Raw genomic sequence first — 20603 nt, forward strand, 5'->3', positions numbered from 1 at the left:
ATTTGGCTGAAAAAAGTCAAAGAAGGTGGTAAAACAAGTCAACACTAAGAGCTAATTTTTCACAAAATACACTAAACTGAGAAAAAAAAATACAGAAAAATAGCGTACGTGTTTATCTGTGTAAAAAAAAAAAAAAAAAAAAAAAACGTTCAGGAATGTTCTCAGTATCTGTATGAACGGTACTAAATGTTTCAGCATCCAACAAATTACTGCCCAGAACTGATTGTAAAGTGTATACATATATATAAACCCTCTGTGCACAGGCATGTGAGACATTAGTACTAAATGTCTCACTTGTTGTTATACTGCAGATTTTCTTGGATTCATTATTTGGGATTCAGAGAATGTACTAATTAACAGCTCTCATGGACCAACAAGCTACAAGCAAACATAAAAAGATGGCCGGAGAGGAACATTTGTCTGATCATGCAGACAAATATAATAAACACAAAGTTTTGACAGCTATTAGTTATCGTGTCAAGTGTTTGTTCTCACAGTGGAAAGCGTTCCTCACTCTGTCCAGTAGATGGAGCCGTTGGCCTACCTACCGACCGACTGCCATGTACGAGAGAATGGAAACAGTCCTCGCTACGACTCATATTTCATTTACTGTTCACCTAGTTGATCAGAAAAGGAGGATGAAATAATGCATTGAACAAAACCAGTGATTTTTTAAACATAAAAGAAGTGAGCAGCAGATATGAGTGTTGGTTTGGCACATTCATTTTAATAATTTACAAAACAATTTCGAACACAAAAAGGGAACAAAGACAATAGACTGTGTAGGTTACTTTTAGTGTAATGTGATAATTGAAGAGGTATTAAATTAAACTGAAAATAAACAATGTATTTTGATTCCATTATTACTCACAGAAGAATGTCTTTTGTGAAAAGCTAGTTAGACCTACAGTTGTATGTTGTATTGTACAGAAAACACAAACATGATGTATAGATGATCTCAGCCTTTTAAAAGGGAAACAAGCTGCTTAGAAATGACAAGTGCTGCGTGTTCTCGGTTATTAGATATCTGTACTAAACAATTCCTCCCACAGCATTTTCCAGAAATGAAAGCATGAGTCAAGGGACATTGCAAAGGTGTAGCGTCGACTGTTATTTTACAAGTGCAGATGATCAGGCTTTGGTTGCGTCAATTCATCTCAGGCATTCAAAACAACATGGTACGTTTTTGAAAAGCCTGTAGTACTCCTCCTGAATCTGGAACAACACGTACAAGAAGGTAGGATTTAAATATGATAAGATATGATATGAGATGATATAATATAATATAATAATAGGTTTCCTGTCTATCAACAAACTACCATCAAGACGCTCTTTAGCAGGAATTTAAATCTCACCCTCTTGCTCTGAACTGCTTATTGTCCAAAAATAGTTATGGAATGACTGTTGAATAAATAAGTAACTCTTAGAAATTAATATCAAGAAAAGCCCAAACATTTCTCCTACCTTTCTGGACAGCACACAGAGGAAGATGAAGATGAACATGCCCTGGAAGGCGTTGGTGATGGTGAACAGATAGGCAGTCAGGGTGGTCTCATGGAGGATGTGCAGCACTCCGAAGGTCCATGTGGCTCCCAGCACGAACAGCAGGGCCAAGGCGCCACGGGCACAGGACCTGAGGGCGATCACACTGACTTCAGAGTGTGGGAACAATTTGATACCGCAAGGGCATCACATGATACCGTACTAATTCAACAGACGCAGAACCTACAGCTTGATTTTCAATGATATTTTGACCTACTCACCAGCAGAACAGATAATCCTACCTGATGTTTTCATAGTGGGAGATTTCAGGCTTTTTCACAGCAGTATGCCGGTACACTTTGTAGATGATTACTCCAAAAGCCAAGAGATTAACCTTTAGCGGAGACCGACCAAAACAAACATGACACACAGACATGATCAAATTAGTATTTATCTTTGAAGCGATCCCTATTTGACGAATTAATACTCTAACAGTCAGTTTTAGCATGTTACAAAGAAACCTGCTCTCACCAGGATGATCAAACACGCAGGCCCAATGAAACTCCATATGAAGTGGTTTTCTGTGCTCAGCCAACACCTAAAAAACACAAAGTCTTATTTTATTTAATAATTTAACATTTTTATTGACTCAGAATGTTTTTAAGACCTCGTTGTGGCAATAATCCCTACTCCTGCAGGAGCAATACCTTCTATAATTTTAGTCCAATAGCTCCTAATCTTAGTTATGACCATATTGTGTTTGCTACTACATCCCCTTCTTATCCTACAAAAACAATTGGTTGGAAAAGCTACCACTTCCCAGAGTAATGAGCAATCAGCACTTCTTTTGCATAACCTCAATCTTGTAATGCTATTTTGCATTAATAAACAACAGGCTTACATTTATGCATAGATTTGTATTCAAACTCTCAGACTGTCTTTTAATTTAGTTAGTAACTTACTTTCTACCAGGCAGTCTCAGCAACTTCAGCTTCCTCCATGGCCCTGCAGGCCAAATTTAATCTCTGTCCCCTTTTATTTATAATGAATGTAATTTGTTTATCATCTTTCTCCCCTGAAAAATGCTGAATGAGTTTAAAAAAAGGTCTTAGTATAAGCCTTTGTCTCCCCACCTTTCTGTAAAAAAACCAAACCAAAAAAAAAAAAAACCCAAAACAAACAAAACAAACAAAAAAACACCCCAAAAGAACCAAACAAACAAACAAAAACAACGCTCAATTCTTTTTTACTTACACTTTATCAGTGCCATAATACTTAGAGCCTAACGTTGCTGAGATGGCCACCACCACTGCTGGGCTTCCATAGCCAAAGATGTAAAAGTTACGGTGCAGGAAGCCTTTGTTGTAGATGACACCAACCACTATTAAGTACAAATGGATGCCCTCGATACACATCCAGGCAAAGGCCGCGAGGAAGAAATAGTGCAGCAGCCCTGCAATAACGGAGCAGAAGAGCTGCCAAGAAACAGACAAAAGAAGAGAGAGGTAGTGAGACAGTGATTTTACAATTTTATGATGTGTAAACTTAAGGTTATTGTGCTTCTTTATGTAAGAACTGCCATTCTCACTCTTTATTGTAAATGTTTCTTTGTTTACTCTCATTTAGGAGATGTTCTGCTTTTTTTTTAAATTTTCATGTCAAGAAATCTTTATATGAAATGAAATAATTTTCAAACTGCTCAACGGAATAACAAGCAAGAGTTACAGAGTAAGTCAAAGACATAAAATGTAACACCTGCTGACATAGTGACCACTTATGTGAGCTCACCTTATGTGTGTTCATGTTGATCCCCACTAGGAAAATGAACTCGGCCATAAAGAGGCTGCAGCACAGGTTCTTGTGGATGGTGGTTCTAGTGCTCTGGATCTCACTGAAGAACCAGAAGGTGAAGATGCACATGGACAGACAGATGAGGGAGATGATCATCCCCAGCTGCGTGATCCGGGTCAGGATGGTATAGTGGGCCACCAGCTGAGAAGCAAATGGAAAGGGAGGTGTTTCATTTACAGTTCATGGTATGCCTAGGCTGTAATTTGTTGTGTTTTCTGCCTGGAATGATCTGATATAACATGGGTATTGGCTGAGGTTACACCGGTATGTTGGATTGCAGTTTTGGTCCTGTTGTATCAGATATGAGCCAGTTATATTTATTGTTACAGAAAAAACAAAGAAAAACCAAACCCCCCCCCCCAAAAAAAAAAAACATGAAAACATATTAAAAATTCACTCCCTCATTTTGTTCAAGCAGTGCTCCCAAATCCCCAAATTTCCCGCTGGCTCACTGTTGATGTGTTGATTTAAAAAGTATGTGGGGAGAGAATGGTATGAGTGCGACGAGACAATGGGGAGTGTATCTTTAAAAGTTGTGGGTGGGTATCTGTCAAAGTTCTTTTTGCCATTCAGTATGTGTAGTGACTGACCTTGCCTTCAGAATGTTTTAACCCTAACAGAGTTTCATTGTTTTTCTTTCAGTGGAAACAAAAGTGTCTTGCGTGAAATGCTGTCTCAAAACCTCTCAATGATATTATCCTAAGTGGAACTTAATCATTGGGAGACTTGATATTAAAAGTGTATTTTCAGAAATGTTATGTTGAAGTTTTCAGACAAACTGTTAGGGGTTAAATGTTCCCTTATGGATTGGGAAAATGATCCTATTTCTTAAAACAATTAAACCCTTTAAAAAAACTCAAAGATTATCTGAAATATGCACTGTCACAAAGCTGAACGTGGGGCCGTATTTCTTAGTTAATGAAAAGGTGACTATTTGGAGATACATGATCTTCACAGGACAATGAATATACTGTATATGACTTAAACACGAAAAAGAACATGTCACTCTTGTTTATATTATATATATATATATATATAATATATATATATATATATCCGGTTATAGTCTGACAGCATCAGTATTTTTACTCATCAGCTGAAAATGACTCACTCTAAGCACAGAATAGCTGTGGAAACACTTGCATATTTACTGTGTTGCCTTGTCAAAGGATAGATTTATAAAAATTAAGGTTATAATTGGTCTAAGATCAAATTATTAAAAAATAAAAATTATAGCAATGAAGGTGTCACTAAAAATACTTGCAGAATCCAGATATGAGGCTGTATCCTTGCCCTCACTGAAAAGAAATGTATTCACCATGATTGACCTTTTAATAAAGAATATAAAGCCCTGGTGGAACAATGAAAGAAAGAGGAAATACCTCTGCTGTTGTATTTTTTAATGTATGATCACTCACATTGGCTCGCCCAGAGGACATGAGGATAGCGAAGTGTGTGAGGTGATTGCAGGAGCAGGTAGTTGCATTGCTGTTGACGTGGACGGTCTTGCAGCCGTGAGTGGCCCAGTGGCCCTGCAGGCTGTCCGGCTCGTATTCCCAGAAGGCGCACTTCGTCACATCAGCTTTAGTGTCTATGGGCTTCAGAAGACAGAGAGGAACAAAGGCACAGTTAATGGTGGATGATGCTGTTTTTATTAGTTTTTGCACTGCACTGCTTTGTAATACCACATCACCAGGGGTTTAAAAAACAGATTTTGCAGGCATCTTCGATGTTGTAGTGACAGTTAATTATAGTTCATCATCAAAGTTTGAGCCTATCAGAAAAAATATTACGAGTATATAGCTTTAAATTCAAAGCTGTTACTTTAGCTGTCATTTTCATGGGTTCTGACATTATTGCTGTGTTCTGCGCTGGCTTTTCTAAATAAAATAAAATGTTTTTTAGGTTGCATCAATCAAATTGTTTTGGAGAGACTTTTATTTCTTAAATCTTTATTTAGTTTACATTCAATTAGATTTGTATGTAGCCTTGTTGGTAGTAGATTTTTGATAATTAGTGTGTACAAATTAGCAATTTGTCTCTTTGAATCACAAAATTTTCCCCTCAAATTAACAATACTTGTGCAGAGTTTTTCAAAACAAACAAACAAAAAAAATACTAAACAGGTGCAGGCAAGAAAAAAACCCCAGTTTGTCAGGAAAATACCACTTTGTCAGCAGAAAGTGTCTGCACGAAAATGGAGCGCAAATTATTGATTGTTGGTGTTTAAAGGCAATTTAGAGAGAATTTTCACAGCTCAACATAAATCAGCACCTCCTTCATTAGACTTAAACCTCAAGGGTCCAACAAAAATAATGATTTCACTTCCTCATACATTTTCATTATCTAAAAAGAGAATACCAGTACATTAACTTTTAGGGTTATTTCCCTCGTCATCTGCATTCCTTCATCATTTATTCACCTTTCCTCTCCCATTTCCCTTTAACTGAGAGGTTATTGCAGAAAGACATGGAGCGAAATCTTAAAATTTCATAAAACTTTACACAAAGCACTAACTACTCCTCCCATGTTAATTTGTTTAAAATGGACTTTAATGGAAAATGTCCGTTATCAAGTTACTGCCAGAGTTAGTCTGGGAATCAGGAAGCTATTCCTGACAGCAAAAGAGAATGAAATGATGGCTCCAGTCTGACAAGGATGTGTTTGTTGGGAAATTGATTTTTCAAATGGAACAAGATCCTTTTGGAAGCTGATGTTGATAATTTAATCACATATAACACAGAAAAGGCAGCCGTGAGTTTAAAGTAGCAGAGAGGTGAAGAAAAATGTCTCCTAAATTGGGCTCAGATCTGTCAGGAAAACCTTTTTTTTTTAAATTTAAAAAAAAGAGAGGTAATAATTACATAATATAAAGGCTTTTAAAATGCTGCTCTTAATAAGTCACAATAAAGTTAAGATAAAGTCTGCCAGAGTGAGATTATCCAAATTATCTAGAATGCAACTGGGCTACACTGAAAAGGAAAGAATAACAAAGACCCACCAGCTCTAACAGACTCACATTTAAAAAAAAAAACAAACACAAAAAAACACAAAAAAAAATAAACCCAAAAAACGAACATCACTGGCAGATTGTCTTTGGCAGAGAAACACTGACACACTGAAGCAGTCTACATTTTCAAGTTATAAATTAGGAGAACAACAATGTAGCCAGCCTCAGCACTCTGTATGCTCTTTTTACCTCACTGTGTCTCAGAGTGAAGGTGACATGGTCAAGTTGGTAAACGTCAGCAGGTTTGACGGCTGCTGCTATGACTTGGGAGTTGACAGTGATTTCCCCTGTTCCTGCGTATCGCGAGTAGTCGGTGACACCTGGGTCGCTGCTCGGCTTCAGGATGTCAGCGATGCTGTCATATCGCACAAACACCACTGACACACTTCCTGATGAAGCAAATAAAAAAAGTTTAACAAAGACAGGAGGGAGTCAAACTTATGGTATTTCTAATCACCAGTCAATAAGCACATATGGTTTTACATTATTAGATCGGTTGTCTCTCTGATCAGAGTAGATCAGAGCTGTTTTTTTTGCGAAAGAATTAAAAGTACAGCAAGTGCGCAAATCTCCCATCTGTAAATTTACCAACTGGTCACACTGACAGTAACTAAAATGCCCCATAAAATCATTCAACATCATAATTTTCTTAGAAGCGCTCACATGTTTCTGCGTTTCTGCAATTAATGCTGGTCCTGATTTAGATATAAATGGGAATTTACAAGGAATTATTTTCTTAAGCCGACACTTAAAGTCTCTGACCCATGTTGTCAGTGTTAGCGAGGCAATAACAACAAAGTTCAACTTGCAGATTTTGGGATGGGTGATATGGCAACACACAGCAAAGCAGTACTCCCTGTACAACCCAAGCCTGTAGATGGCAACGACTTTGAAACAGCATTTTTCATTTTACTGTTTTTTTTAATTTTAAAAACATGTAACCTAGGTTTATCTTACCATTTCTGTCATCTTCTGGCCTCACTCTTGCAGTCAGATTTATATGATCTCCTCCCATGGAAACACAGAGTTTGGCTTTTGTTTGCCGAGCCTCAAAGGTGAAGAGTTTCAATTCTGTGGTTGAGGATAAAATAAGTCCGGGATATTGAGAAATTAAAAGTATGAAAACAACAATTATTATAATCCTCCTTTTCTGCAAACAGGTGGGAATAAATGGCAGGACAATTTAATATAATTTGACAGTAAGAGTGCTCTGTGTTAATAATTATCTCACCCATTTCAGTAGCTTTGATTTCGAGCTCAGTTGGAGTTTTGTAGTTGGTGGCCAATGTCAGAGCACTTTCTTCAACAGTATGTAGCAGCTTGGTGATGGTGTATTCCCGACGCGCTTCTTTTATTTTGCTCCAAGCTACCAGCTCATCCTTCTCCACCAGGTTGTTTACTGCTTTTACTAATTTCTGTTGAAAAGAAAATTTTTCAGTGTGATATGTGTATAATAGTATGTGATGTTAAGTATACCAGTACTGCATTATGTTTTTAATTAGGTACTGTATGGTTAGAACATTATGTTTAGGAAAACGAGGAAAACAATGAGTAATACTTATACTCTTTTGGAAAAAAAATTTAAATATATTATTTACTTGCACAACAAAAAAACAAAACAAACAAACATTTGCAGCTTCAGTAAAAAAAGCACTGAAGTCACTAAACTCTCCTTCCCAGAAGAACACAACACATGATAAGAAGGAACTGGACTGTGCGCGATACCATTTTTTTCCTAAACCAGTTGAAAGCATAACTGCATTTCAGGCTGAACTCAAAATGATGAATGAGAAACAAGAATGGTAAACAAAGATTACTGAAAGAGTTGAGTTGATGACTGATGGTTTGAGAGTATAATCCTTTTCTCCTGCAACAAGGGTTGATGTGGAGCGATACAAGGCCTCAACATATGCAAGTACTTCCACTGAGATGAGTTCGCCGGATGTCTGCTTGGCAATTTCCTTCAGCAGACTCTGGGGCTCCGTGAGGTTGCTCATCTAGGATGCGGAAAAAAAGTATTTGTTTAAGTATTTTTCAAAGACTAAGACTATTCAGTTACCTCAGATTTGTTCTCATATTCCATGTAATCCTTCATGAATTCTTAAAAAAAAAATGTTGATATACATTTATTTTTGTTGGACGTTGACCGTTGCTGTGGAAGCTTTTCTACAAAAGACTGAACACAATTAAACACACAAAACACTGATAGAGTTAAAGTGAAATATATTGTAAGTTACAATATAGGAGACAAACAAACCTTATCACAATAAGTCAAAGGAGAGTCTCTCAATAGAAAAAGTCTTACAGTCACCATCATAGTGTTTCTTGAGACAAAGAACTTATTCCAATAATCGTAATCATCCAATAAAATAGAACCATATATAGTGTTCACACATTGCCCATGCAATGGCCATCAATTAAAGCTCAGGCAGACATAGCTTGTCTTATTTCCATAAATGGTAAGGCGACAGGCTTCTCCATAGGTAGGCCCCCCTGGACTCAAAACATCTGTCTAAGGCCCTTGGGAGAGACCTTGAAACTTCTATAGGAGCATCACCATAAGTTAATAAATGATAAACCAACTTTTCCTTCACACTGTGTAATGACCAAACTTTGCACTAATATTTTTTTTTTGTGATGGAAACAGAATGTAGCTCACTCAAAAACGCACATTAAGACATTCATAGAGTATTTAGCAAGCTGGAGATTTCCCACAAGGGTGAGGCTGTTTGGAAATTCCACACCTGTTCAACATATGCCAGATTTTGCCACCTAGAGGAAAGAAAAGTTCTTGCACCACCTGCAGGCCCGGAGTGTTACAGTGATTCTTTTCCTTTATTTATTTATTTTTTTAAACACCTGCTGTTTTGTTGGAGTGTATGTTTTTGTTAGATAAAATAATAAAAATTGAAGGTATTATTATCACAAACTATATTTTCCTGCAAATTACATACAATTCGAAGCTGTAAAACACCAAATGTGTGAAACATTCTGTTTAAGAAAAATGAGTCTGTGTTAATTGGTTTTGCAACAAATGGTCACAAAACCAGAGTGTAGTATTTTTATGTCCTTCCTTCTCCAGTAACGTCCTGACATACACACTGACACATATTCAGTTATTAAAAAATAAACTTAGAACCATTGCCTGCAAGTGGCCTATGTTACAAAGTTGCAAAAACTATGACTTTCTTTCCCTGTAGATGGCGCAAATCAAAACATCTGTCCTAAATTTTTGCTGCTGTTACTTTTTTTTGCCTGTAGGGGGTGCAGCTGGACTGCAAGAGGCACTTGGGTGACAGTGGTTTGTGGTCTGAGTCCTTGTAACTGTACAATATATTTTAGCCTCATGCTTGTTTTCTTTCTCTCCAACAGAGGGCAGTGTCATCATATCCATTTTAACCTTATTTGGAGGAAGGTTACTTACATATTCAAGTGTTTTGTTCACAGTCTTTGTGATGCATCCGATGTTGTCATGGCAGTATTTCTGGGGATGTTCTGAAAAACAACAAATGCCAAAAGTATCACTTTGATAGCTGAGTTGATTTCCATGATTTCACCAGGATAAAGAATGTTACAGTAAAGTCCGAATTTCATAAAACAAGCGCAGGCATAACATCCCATGGCTCTCCTTGTCATCAGTATTGCTTAAAACATCAGAAAAATTAAGATTGCATCATTTGCTTGATGTATTGCATAACAGATTCTCTCAAAAAGTGTTCAAAATGGCTGGTTCTGTGTTGTGTGTGCATGTGTGAGAGAGAAAGTGACAAAAAAAAAAAAAAGATGAAGAAAAGTGTATGTCCCTGGATGCAATCACTGGTGTGTGTGTGTGTTATGTGCGTGCGCCCTTCCATTCTCATACCGACCTTTACATCTTACGCCTCCCTCTGGATGAAAGTGCTTAGCACCTGAGGTTGGGACGTAATCTCGCTGACAGGTGCAATTGAAAGATCCATTCGTATTATGGCAGTGGGAGTTTGGTCCACAGACCTGTCCTGTCATGCATTCATCAATATCTGAAAGATGCAAATGAAGAATTCACCTCCAATTAAAGATAAACACAACATGATTTGAGTGATACTCTCATAATAACTGATACATATATATTATATATTGTTATATATATTTATATATACATTAACAAATACATTTTTCATTTGGTAACATATTTTTGGTTGAAAAAACTGCTACACTTAAGACATTTTTCTTTGTAGTATCTCTACCTCAAAATACTGAAAAAATGATGTGATTTTAATGATTTTTCTTTTTACAAATGTAGAATCCGGGATAAAAAAAATCCTGCTCATTACATTTCATATACTGTATAAAGCATGTTACACATTTAAATATTCATAAATCAGCATCTAAAATCAGCCACATGCTTCTCGACTATATTAAATCGTATGTACCACCCTGTTGGAAATCTGCAGAAATACTTTATGCTACTGCATGAAATAAAGGTGTTGTTCTTGTAGTGTAAATGGAGTACAAGATCTCAGATGGTTTCTCAGAATAGCAGATGGGAAGGAAGTGAGAGGCCGAGGGAAAAATCACCTCCAACATGTTTATCCTCCTCAGTACAGTGAAAGAGAAAACAGTTCACACACACGCAGTCCTGACGCCCTCGCAGCTGTGAGGTAACTGCTTTCTCACACACTCATATACATGATACCTCGCCCAGTTGTACATGAGGTCATCTGTCAGTACAGTTTATATAATGTTACTGATCATTATGAGACAAATACAAATTTTTCTACTATCTAGAAGACTGAATGAGCAAATCAGACATTACCGAGGCATTCAGTGCCATCGTTGGGCTGGAACTCGGCCATTCCTGTTGATGTGTATCCAGACCCACATCTACAGTAGTAGCTGCCGAATGTGTTGGTGCAGTTCCCCCTTTCCCCGCAGATATTTGTCACATTCTGGCACTCGTTGTCATCTGTGGTGAGAACATGAGGAGAAAGTAAACTGGGTTATATGCTAGAGAATAGAACTTTTTTTTTTCTTTTTTTGCCTCTTTATAAAAACTAAGTGTAAGATTTAACCAGTTGCTTTTATGTTGCTGATTAACCCAGGCAGTGGCTGACACCAGCTGACCAGTACGCTAGGAAACTCCAGGAAACTGCCTGAACGTGTAGCATGCAGCTTCATGTTGAGATATTTTGAGATATAAATATAAAAAAGCATCAAAAGTGTCCCTTTCCTCACTCAGAAAACAGCAAGTGGTGTAGCTGAATAGCAGTTTTGTACACAGAAAATCTAAATCTCTGCTCTGCCTCTTCAACAGTCAATTTATTACTCTTTTAATGCTGAACATCATGCAAAATGGCTGGACTATCAGCAAGACCTTGATTTTTTATGTTTAATTCAAAATAATGCAGCAAGTTATCTCTGCTTGAGTAAAAGGATAAAATCATAAAACACAAAAATTACCATGACATCTTTAGGACATGCTGGCAACATTTCTTTACATCTGTTTTCGAAAACCAAGACTAGAAAACCATTTCAGTAAAATGATTTGGTAGGATTATTTCTTATAGCTCTCTGATTGGCTATAACCTGGTATGTCAGATGCAGACTTATGACATGGATGTGGGAAGGAGACAATCAGGTTGGGTGCTGAAATTAAGGGCTTCTCCATCAGTACAACACTCTGAGGATTGGCGCTCCATTTCACCAGCAATGTCCCTTAAATTTCTTGATATAGACAGTTTTGGACATTTTAATAGAGTTGACAGCCAAGGCAAAATGGCCTGTACATACACCTATGTTCCTAAATGGTACACCTAAACAGCATTGGAAAAGATGGATAGGGTATGAGGCAGGTTGGGCTCTCTAGCCAATCAGAGAGCTTGTTATATCCCATGGCTAATTTGCAATTTTTTACCTCGTTTTACCAGTGCAGGGCCCAAAGCGTCATGGAAAGGCTAACTGGAGAGGCTAAAAGGAGAAGCTAAATGACAAAGCAAATCCAATATCTAGGAAAATGGGAAAATAGGAAAAGGAAAAGAAGCGGGGTAATTGGAAATGCAAATGGGAAAGGAGATTGTCCTTTTAAATGCCTGATTAAAATCTGTATTCTTAATTCAATTTGTGAACCCAGTTATTCATATCTCTTTTTAAACTGCATTTTCAAATTGATTTTTAAATTGCATTATTTATTTCTGAATTCATGAATGGATTCTTAAATTATATACTTATTGATTGTTTTATGTTGGTTCAGTAAATCCCTTTTTAATTTGAACTATTTATTGATGGATCAATATTTCATTTTAAAAATATTTTTATAATTAATCATTTTTATTGCCCAGTAAAATATCAAATAATGAATTACTTTGTAATTGGTTCTATTTATTCATTGATTAATAAATTAATTTGTAAACACATTTTTAATGCCTATTTTTTTGTACAATTAGTTAGTAATTAATTAAATGATTTATTACTATTTATGTGACACTTGTGGTCCTCCATATTTTACAAGTCAATATAGCTGAAATTACAGCACAGCTGGTGATTTTGTCAAATGATATCATGGTTATAAAATCTTGATATTGGAAATGGTTGCTGGTTAACATGTAGTCTTAATGGGCCAAATTTCAGTCACTATTTCATATTTGTTCTGTTGTCTGACAACAGAAACAGAAAAACGTGGTAATGACAACAGCTTTATTGGGAATTCAGCAGTATTAAATTACTGTATATGTGAGCACAGACAGTAGGAGAGAAGCAAACAGATAAAGGGTGGTCAAGCCACATACTAGGTTTTGACCTAGTCTTGTTATCATTCCCATCTCAGATTACTGAGCAGTTGTTTACCTCTGTTTGATTTCATGAAACTCAAATAGTTCAAATATTCTTGATTTTGCCGCCCAGATTTACAAAGCACCAGATACAGAGCAACTTGCTGCGGATGCTGCTTTGGTCCACTCATTTTAGAAAGTGCTGTTCCAGCATTATTATCTACCAGTTTATTGGAAATGACCTGGTAAGAATTTCCACTGTTGTTTTCACTTGTCTAGGTATGATGGAAGCTTTGTTCTTCCTCTCTTCTGTACGTTTTGCACAAAAGCTGTCCTGGAAGGGAAATCCTCTGCTCTGATGAGGGGGGTGGCTTTATTCAAAGGGGAAATACTTCCATAACACACAGGACCCTTAAACCATCATGGCGGCACAAACATCTCACCCACATATTTTATGATTCTCTTTGATGCCTTGGTTTTATCTTCAAGTATAGTAGATACTGTGTTTCTTGGTTTTGTCACTTTGTTCTGGAAAAATCTGAGTATGTTAAAATCTCTACAGTATATGGATCATCTTCTTAACTCTGTGAATCACATTTGCATATATATTTATTTCCATGAATAACAGTTTGATTATTACACACAAACAAGGTAATGAAGCATGACTCAATTCAAGCCACAATCTGTGAAATGTTAATAATCACTTTAACTTGAGGATTGATTGACCTAATTTAACTTTTCCTAACTTACAGTTAAATCTGCTGCTAAAAAGGAACTCTATTAATCATGAACTACCATTGTGCATTTTTGTTTTAAAATCATTCTCTACAGTGTTTATATTACTCACATTCTGATTTGCCTTTGGCTTTTGAAATATGTAAGCTGTACTGTGGTTGTGATCTGGTTTGGTCAGGAAACAAAAAGGGTTCCAGGAATTCTAAACAGCCCAAAAACATAACAGGAGTAACAATGCTGACTGAGAGGCAACGTTGGCCATTAAAACTACTTTATAAAGCTACATCATATATATATATATATATATATATATACATTTTTTTTTTTTTAACATCGCAGTGTTTTCTCTATTACCTCTCAATGAGCTGAGCTGCCAACTCGGTGGTTCCAACCCACCACTATGTATACCAATAGTGTCCCAAAAACAGTATGGTAGAGACATAGTTGATCAAACTACCTATACATATCTTACTTCAACTCATTCACAGGGTTTTTTTCTTGTCCTTAAATTGCCAAAAATAATTATCAAGTTTAACCACAAGAATTAAAAGCAAAATTAGATGTAAAAATTGAAGTTTCCTTGCACATAAAAATCATTAAGGTTGTCAATTCCCTTCTAGGTCTGTGGACTAATATGCAATATTCTGGCTTTACCACTGCTAAACATTATCTTGTATCTTGTGTGTAATTTTTTTGGGGCTAAACATTTCAAAAATATTAGAGGTAATTAAAGACAAACCATTGCAGAAGAGCAATACTGTACAGGACATGCTGATTTGCTATGATCAAATGACTACAGTTAGTGTTTTAATTGCATTTCTGTGTATCCCTTTTTAAATTCTGATAAGAAATCTAATTGCCTGGTGTTGTCATGAACAAGCATCTTGAAAACTTTAACACATCTAGTGTATTAGATAGTTTTAAAGTCTTCCATCCTAGTTATTTTGCACAGCACAGTGAACTGGCATGCACTAAAAACATTAAATTAACCCACGTGTACAAATGTTGGCATAATGCTTCTGTCCGCTCGTGATGAGCAGTCACAAACCACAAAAAAAAAAAAAAAAAAAAAAAAAAATTGCTAAAATAGTCCATGGCAGTTACACACAAGGATGATGTTTGAGCTCTTGCATCGTTGCAAATACCCTGTAACACATGGGTGGATTTGTGTGTCTATATTCACCATTGCAAAATGTTGTTCCATCTCCGGTATATCCATGGTTACAGAAGCAGGCATTGTTTGATCCATTTAAGTTCTTGCATGTTGCAAGTCGGTGACAAGAATTACAAATGTCAGAGAGGCTGCATGGGTCCATCAGACTGGAGAGCCATGCTGCGTAGAAACAAGCACAAGACAAGAAAGTTTGCAGGTTTAACATAAACCAGGACATTAATATTCCAGACCATTTTGAGATGCCACTGCTGCTTTTCTTCACGTATGCTTCCAGTAAAAATGTTCTCTTTATCTCTGGATGTGTTAACCTGCTACTCATGTAACACACGAGAGCAGTGTTAGTGGCATAATCCAGTGAACCACGGTACATACAAGTTTAGAATACAGTTTATGTATCGACACAAAAATTCTGTTATAATTGAAAATAAATTGTGAGATACAATAATTATAATCTTAAAATTATTTAGAAATATTATAACAAGCTCAACTGCAGAACTGTCACAAAGCCCAAACCCATCATAGTTAATATGCATAAATACAAATACATCTACAACTGTCTCCATTTCAGACACCTGCCATGATGTAGTATAGATAAGCTCACGTACCTGTCAAAAGTACAAGTTTCATTGGTGGCTTAAGCAAAGACTCCATACTTGTGCTGGGTCTGGATTTTACTTTTAGTACAGACTGTGGTGGGCTGGCTGGTGACGTAGTCCATTTCCTTGCATCAGTTTTCCTGTTTCCCTAAACCTGGCCCTTCCTGTCTTGGTCTTTAATCTGCTTTCAAAAACATGCAGCCTGGTCCCTTCACCAACCACTCCAACTCAGGGCCTAACACACTAATTTGACTCCACTTTACACCTCATATACAAAGAGTTTTAGCAGCACTATTATTATTCTTTTTTTTTTTTTTTTGGAGTGTTGTTGCTACTGTGAGATATGTCGCCATTTTAGCAGCCTCAATGCCATTGTTCCCACTTGAACACGAACAGTAGGCTGTATAAACGCAGGCCAAAACAACACTGACTAATTTCACCGAAGGACGACCCCCTCCCTTCCGCAAAGGACTGTACACAAATTCATGCTCACATTCCAGTAATGTGTGTCTTCTATTGACCATCTCAGTGTTCTTCAGACAAAGGTCTAAATAGCTGTAATTCTTCCAGGCTTGTGCAGCTGAAACAAACTGGGTATACAAGCCTTTGAATTTCAGTTTACATACCGGATCATGTAATGCAGATTCTTTCGTGTAGTGTTTGATGTATATAAGGTTACTCAGCCTTGTTTTTAATACTGTAAACAACTAAATTCTTGTCGTATCGGGTCATACTGAAGAAAAAGAAAACAAAGTGGAAGACAGTATTCCATAGATGCAATAGTCCATTGGTCCAAGTCTTATCAATAGCCACATTTATATTTAGATTAAAAGATTGTTTTTTTTATTTCTTTTTTTATATTAAAACTGCTTGGTCTTACACACTCTAAAACAGTGATCAATTGAAGATACCATGTGCCATTTATAAAGTTGGTGAAATATCGTGCAGTTTGCTTTTGTTCACATTTCTATGCACAGTGCCTTACAAAAACATTGTATTTCTATCAGCACGACTTTAGTAATAGCTGTGTTGTACAAAAATGGCTAGATAAACAGAAATGTAAGGCTCTTTGTGCTGCAGTGTGCAATAGTGTGCAAAAACACTAAGTGTGCCTTTGAAGATAAGCGATAAAACACCACTTTTTTGGCACTTTGGCACCTGTCATGGACTAATGACCCCATTCTCTGTGAGGGGAATGAGCAGGGCTGGGTGTTATATTTTTTTTGTTAGTGGAAGACTGACTCACACAAAACAAAGTTAGGAGAAGCAGCTTACCTAATGTTGTAGTTTTAAGTTTTTCATCTTTACTAAAAGCCACTGCCACTCATTTCAATCGCAGATGTTTACAGTGTTGCTTTTTCCACCATGCCCATGAGTATCAATACTGAGAATTGTTATTTTAAGGTAAAATTTAACTGGCAGTAGCACTTACGAAACAGGTGAATTCAAATGTGAAGCAGTGACAATAGTCAAAAAAGAAGTAGCCATTCAGGTGTTACGGAGGTCTTTTCAAACTACCCTCTACTTTTTGGCACACAAACACATCCATTGATGAACAGTTTCACTTGGATGATAAGTTCTTTGTTGACTGTATTGCAATCTGTGGAGGCGGTTTGAATTGCTTAGGCAAGGCATTCAGTTTATTGCTGAGAAAGGCAGCCGCTTTGAATGACACCATTAAAACTGCTCTGCATTACTGTCCTGGGAAACTGCTCGGTGAAAAACCACATCTGAATGTCTCGCTCTGACACTCGCCTAACGGTAAGGAAGGAAGTGATGTTGTCTAGAACAAACCTGGACTGATTGCGCCCTTCCTCCTCCGCTTTTTTGTCTCAGGAAATCTCTCATTTCGGGAGAAATTCATAAAGCTATCGCAGAAGTTTGCTTGCTCCACAATGACATTGTAAAAAAAGACACCTAAGAGAAAAGCTCTCTTCAACTGTGTGGAGGCAGTCTTGTGTAAATGTTTCCTCTTTTCCTTTCCTCTCTCATGGATATGGAAATTCTGGAAATTCTCTGCACCAGAATTTAGCTTGGTTTTCTTTGCACTTGTACTTCTATCTTTGTGAGGACCAATTTGAGTTACAGACCTTATGGAGTCAGGACATTTATGCCGGTCCTTGCAACTTCAAAGGTCTGGCTGAGCATTGAGACTTGGTTTTATGATTATGGTTAGAATTAGGTTTAGGTTAGGGTTAGTGTAAGGGTTTGGGTTAGGCATTTAGTTGTGACTATTGAAGTTAGGGTAAGGGGCTAGGGAATGCATTGTTTGTGCTTACGCAGGCAATATTGAGATTTTCAATACAGACTACACTGGAGCATCTATTTTGACACTTCTCACACATATTTGTTCTGGTGCTGGCCTTATGTTCAGCCACGATGGCAGGACTGAACGCTGGGGCACGGATGGCAGAAACTGTCTCATAAACTTGGAGCTCTTGAATATTTCAGAACACAAGGCAAAAGTGTGCTTTCTGCTCTGGTTTAGAAATGCCAGCTGGTGTATGTGACGACAACCCTGCAACATTTGCATTACACTTATGTATAGGTGGCGTTGCTTTAACAAAACAGCCTGCACTCCATTCAGAGGGATTATCCATCCTAAAACTGGGAAAAAAAAAACCCACCTGTCAGGCATTTCAAGTGTAAAAGGCAGTAAATTCAATTTTGGTTGAAAATGACATTTGGTCATTTATGTTTGTCAGCATTTGGTCAGGGGAAGATAAGAGGATCAAGAATATCCTCTTATAAAGTCAACAAATCACCACAATTTCACAAGTCTTTTTCCAGCTATTTGGATGACCATTAAAAAACAACCTTAAAAACCATTTTTGGCAGCTTAGGTGTTTCAAACTATACTTTTGTTGACCAAAAACTTCTCACAAGTTTATTTTATGTAACAGGACCATACACATACAGTGAGATCACAATTCTAAACCCATTTGCAGGCTTTGATTGTTAATATTTCTCAGTAATCCCTAAAGAATTAACCCACAGATGTACTGGAAAAGACCAATGCAATGAAAGTTGCATATTGGCCTAAAATTGCATATTGTCAAAATATAAAGATACTTTTATCTGCAATTATGTAAAAAAGCAGGGGTCTTGCTTTATCTGACTACTGTACATTTAGATATTCATAACAGCAGGTGTGCTTCTTACATCTTCTTAACTTCTGTTACAGCCCAATCACACAAACATTTAAAACGGAAATTTGAAATTTTGCGGCACAATAATTTAACTTCGATGGATTCACTCAGGGGGGCAAAGTAAATCCACAATGTTTTCACACCGACTTCAAATTTGGTGAACTCTGACACCAAATTTTATCTGTTGACCAATAGCAAACCGTCTTCCCGATAATGGAGCGTGTACAACCACTTTTATCTTTTCAATTCTTTTCTCCTTGTTGAGGAAGTAGAAATTGCTCCTCAAAAGAGGAATAATCTACAGACAGTTATAAGACAGGAGTCGACTTCAAGACTTTGAAGGAAAAATGAACTTTTTGTCCCTTTAGCGACTAAGATGGGGAGCTTTGTCCTCCCTTCACTTACTCTATGCTAGTTACACGATGTACAATGATGAGAAGAAAGTGTCAGGGGGAGTAACCAGCCAAATACAGAGATGTAACAGAAAAAAAGCTTCGACAGATATTGTTCTTGTCTACTCAGTGTTTGCATGTTCCCAGCTTTTTAGCTCGGCAGGTGAAGTAGCTCACCAACTAGCTAGTCAACCCAGTTGTCCTCATGTCACCGAACCTCAAGCACTGCCTGAATATGAATTCCGCCGCGGCACTTTCTTTCCTGGCTTTGCGTTTGCAGAGCGAACCTGTTACTCTTACGAGGGAAATGTGATATGGGTCGTGTGTGGCCTAAAATGTTTCTCGGCTAGCAAGTTTTGACCTTTGTCAGGAGTGTGTCTGCCACACTCAGTTACAGTCCCGACAGTCTCCAGTACGTCTAGTTTAACTTACCAAAAGCTTTTTAGCTCGACCGCAACGTTAGGGACTGCCCAAATAGACTTGGAGGTCCGTGACTGAGTGCTGACTTTACAGCATCGGTTGGCCGGCCGGCCGAGTCTTGGCGTTTCCGCATTGGTCGTTGCCCTTTCAAAACGAACTGGCGCAAAACTTGGCGCAACTTTCTATTGCGTCATCGGGGGTGCGTTTACAGGTGCGTGTTGTCAAATTAGCCCCTTTTGTAGCTAGATTAACAGACTTTTCACACCCGTTTAGCGACTTTTTCGTCACAAAAATAACCTAGCAACAAATCTGGCGACTTTTTGATCAAAGTTTAGCTACTTTCCGGAAGTAGAGGGGGGGGGCAGTATCGCCCCAAGAGCGCGAGGCCGGGCCTTCCCTCCGCAGGCACACCTCTCTGTGCATCTCATTCAACTGACCGCACGGCAGCTGTCACAGACACGGACGAAAAGGCGACCAGCACCATGCTAAAAGATGGTAAGTCTATAAAAGTCTCTTTAAAAGGTACAGCTACCAGTCAGATCCTTTTTTTTTTTTTTTTTTTTTTCTGTGGAGACATTGGCAGTAGTGTGTGTCACTATAAAGAGAGTGAATGATTAGATAAAATCCACTGGTTAGTGCCACTTCTCTTTGTGGTGGTAATATGGAATTTGAAAGACAACCAGCTACATATAGTCATGTTTGCTGTATCTCAATTTAAAGAGATAATTACTTAGACAATGCAGTAACTGATTTGCATGGCCACTTGGGGGCAGCTGTAACCAGGGGTAAACACAGTGGGGACATATCACCTTTTAAGTTTATATGGCAAGCTTGTTAGCAAACAGTTGCTTATTTACACATCAGTTACAGAAAAAACATTATAATTAATTTGGTGGCCTAATGAATGTAAGGCCAACTCCTGAGGGAAATATCTGGGTCTTTAGCTGCTAAATGCTTGACTAAGTTCTCCAGCTAGTCACTGTGTCTGTCTGCTGTTAGATGTTTAACAGGTAGTGTACAGTGGATCTTTAGGGCTTTCTCACTGAAAACA

General features: G+C 37.5%; 1 protein-coding gene and 1 long non-coding RNA gene across 3 annotated transcripts in view; one reads left to right on the forward strand and one right to left on the reverse strand.

Moving 5' to 3' along the window:
* Positions 1-716: 716 nt before the first annotated feature.
* On the reverse strand, positions 717-19909 carry adgrl4 (adhesion G protein-coupled receptor L4). Of its 2 annotated transcripts, none has more exons than XM_040129499.1 (16): positions 19565-19909; positions 15005-15154; positions 11136-11285; positions 10210-10359; positions 9768-9838; positions 8161-8340; positions 7575-7758; positions 7301-7414; positions 6533-6732; positions 4752-4931; positions 3271-3474; positions 2737-2957; positions 2014-2080; positions 1785-1876; positions 1465-1633; positions 717-1215 (listed from the first exon to the last, which is right to left on the reverse strand). In XM_040129499.1, the coding sequence occupies exons 2-16, from the start codon at positions 15135-15137 to the stop codon at positions 1153-1155; spliced, it is 2178 nt and encodes a 725-aa protein (XP_039985433.1). In that variant the 5' UTR covers positions 15138-15154; positions 19565-19909; the 3' UTR covers positions 717-1152. The 2 variants fall into 2 exon arrangements, with proteins under 2 accessions (XP_039985433.1, XP_039985432.1); XM_040129498.1 differs by lacking the exon at positions 19565-19909 and adding an exon at positions 15601-15689.
* The window catches only part of LOC120791229, a 75179-nt gene continuing 74177 nt past the window's right edge, over positions 19602-20603 (forward strand). Inside the window, exon 1 of the long non-coding RNA XR_005707616.1 lies at positions 19602-20047. This is a non-coding gene — a long non-coding RNA (uncharacterized LOC120791229). The remainder of the gene's footprint in view (positions 20048-20603) is intronic.

This window comes from Xiphias gladius, chromosome 6, assembly GCF_016859285.1.
Source record: "Xiphias gladius isolate SHS-SW01 ecotype Sanya breed wild chromosome 6, ASM1685928v1, whole genome shotgun sequence".
In the NCBI taxonomy this organism is placed as follows: Eukaryota; Metazoa; Chordata; class Actinopteri; order Istiophoriformes; family Xiphiidae; genus Xiphias; species Xiphias gladius.

Bases quoted from the DNA above. Each gene is read 5' to 3' on its own strand.
- adgrl4 (XM_040129498.1), bottom strand. From the start codon at position 15,646: ATGGAGTCTTTGCTTAAGCCACCAATGAAACTTGTACTTTTGACAG. The intron at 7,759-8,160 runs GTAATCTTTGTT...TCTTTTCAACAG, and splicing joins TCATCAACTCAACTCTTTCA to AAATTAGTAAAAGCAGTAAA. The intron at 3,475-4,751 runs GTGAGTGATCAT...TTTGCTTCTCAG, and splicing joins TGTCCTCTGGGCGAGCCAAT to CTGGTGGCCCACTATACCAT.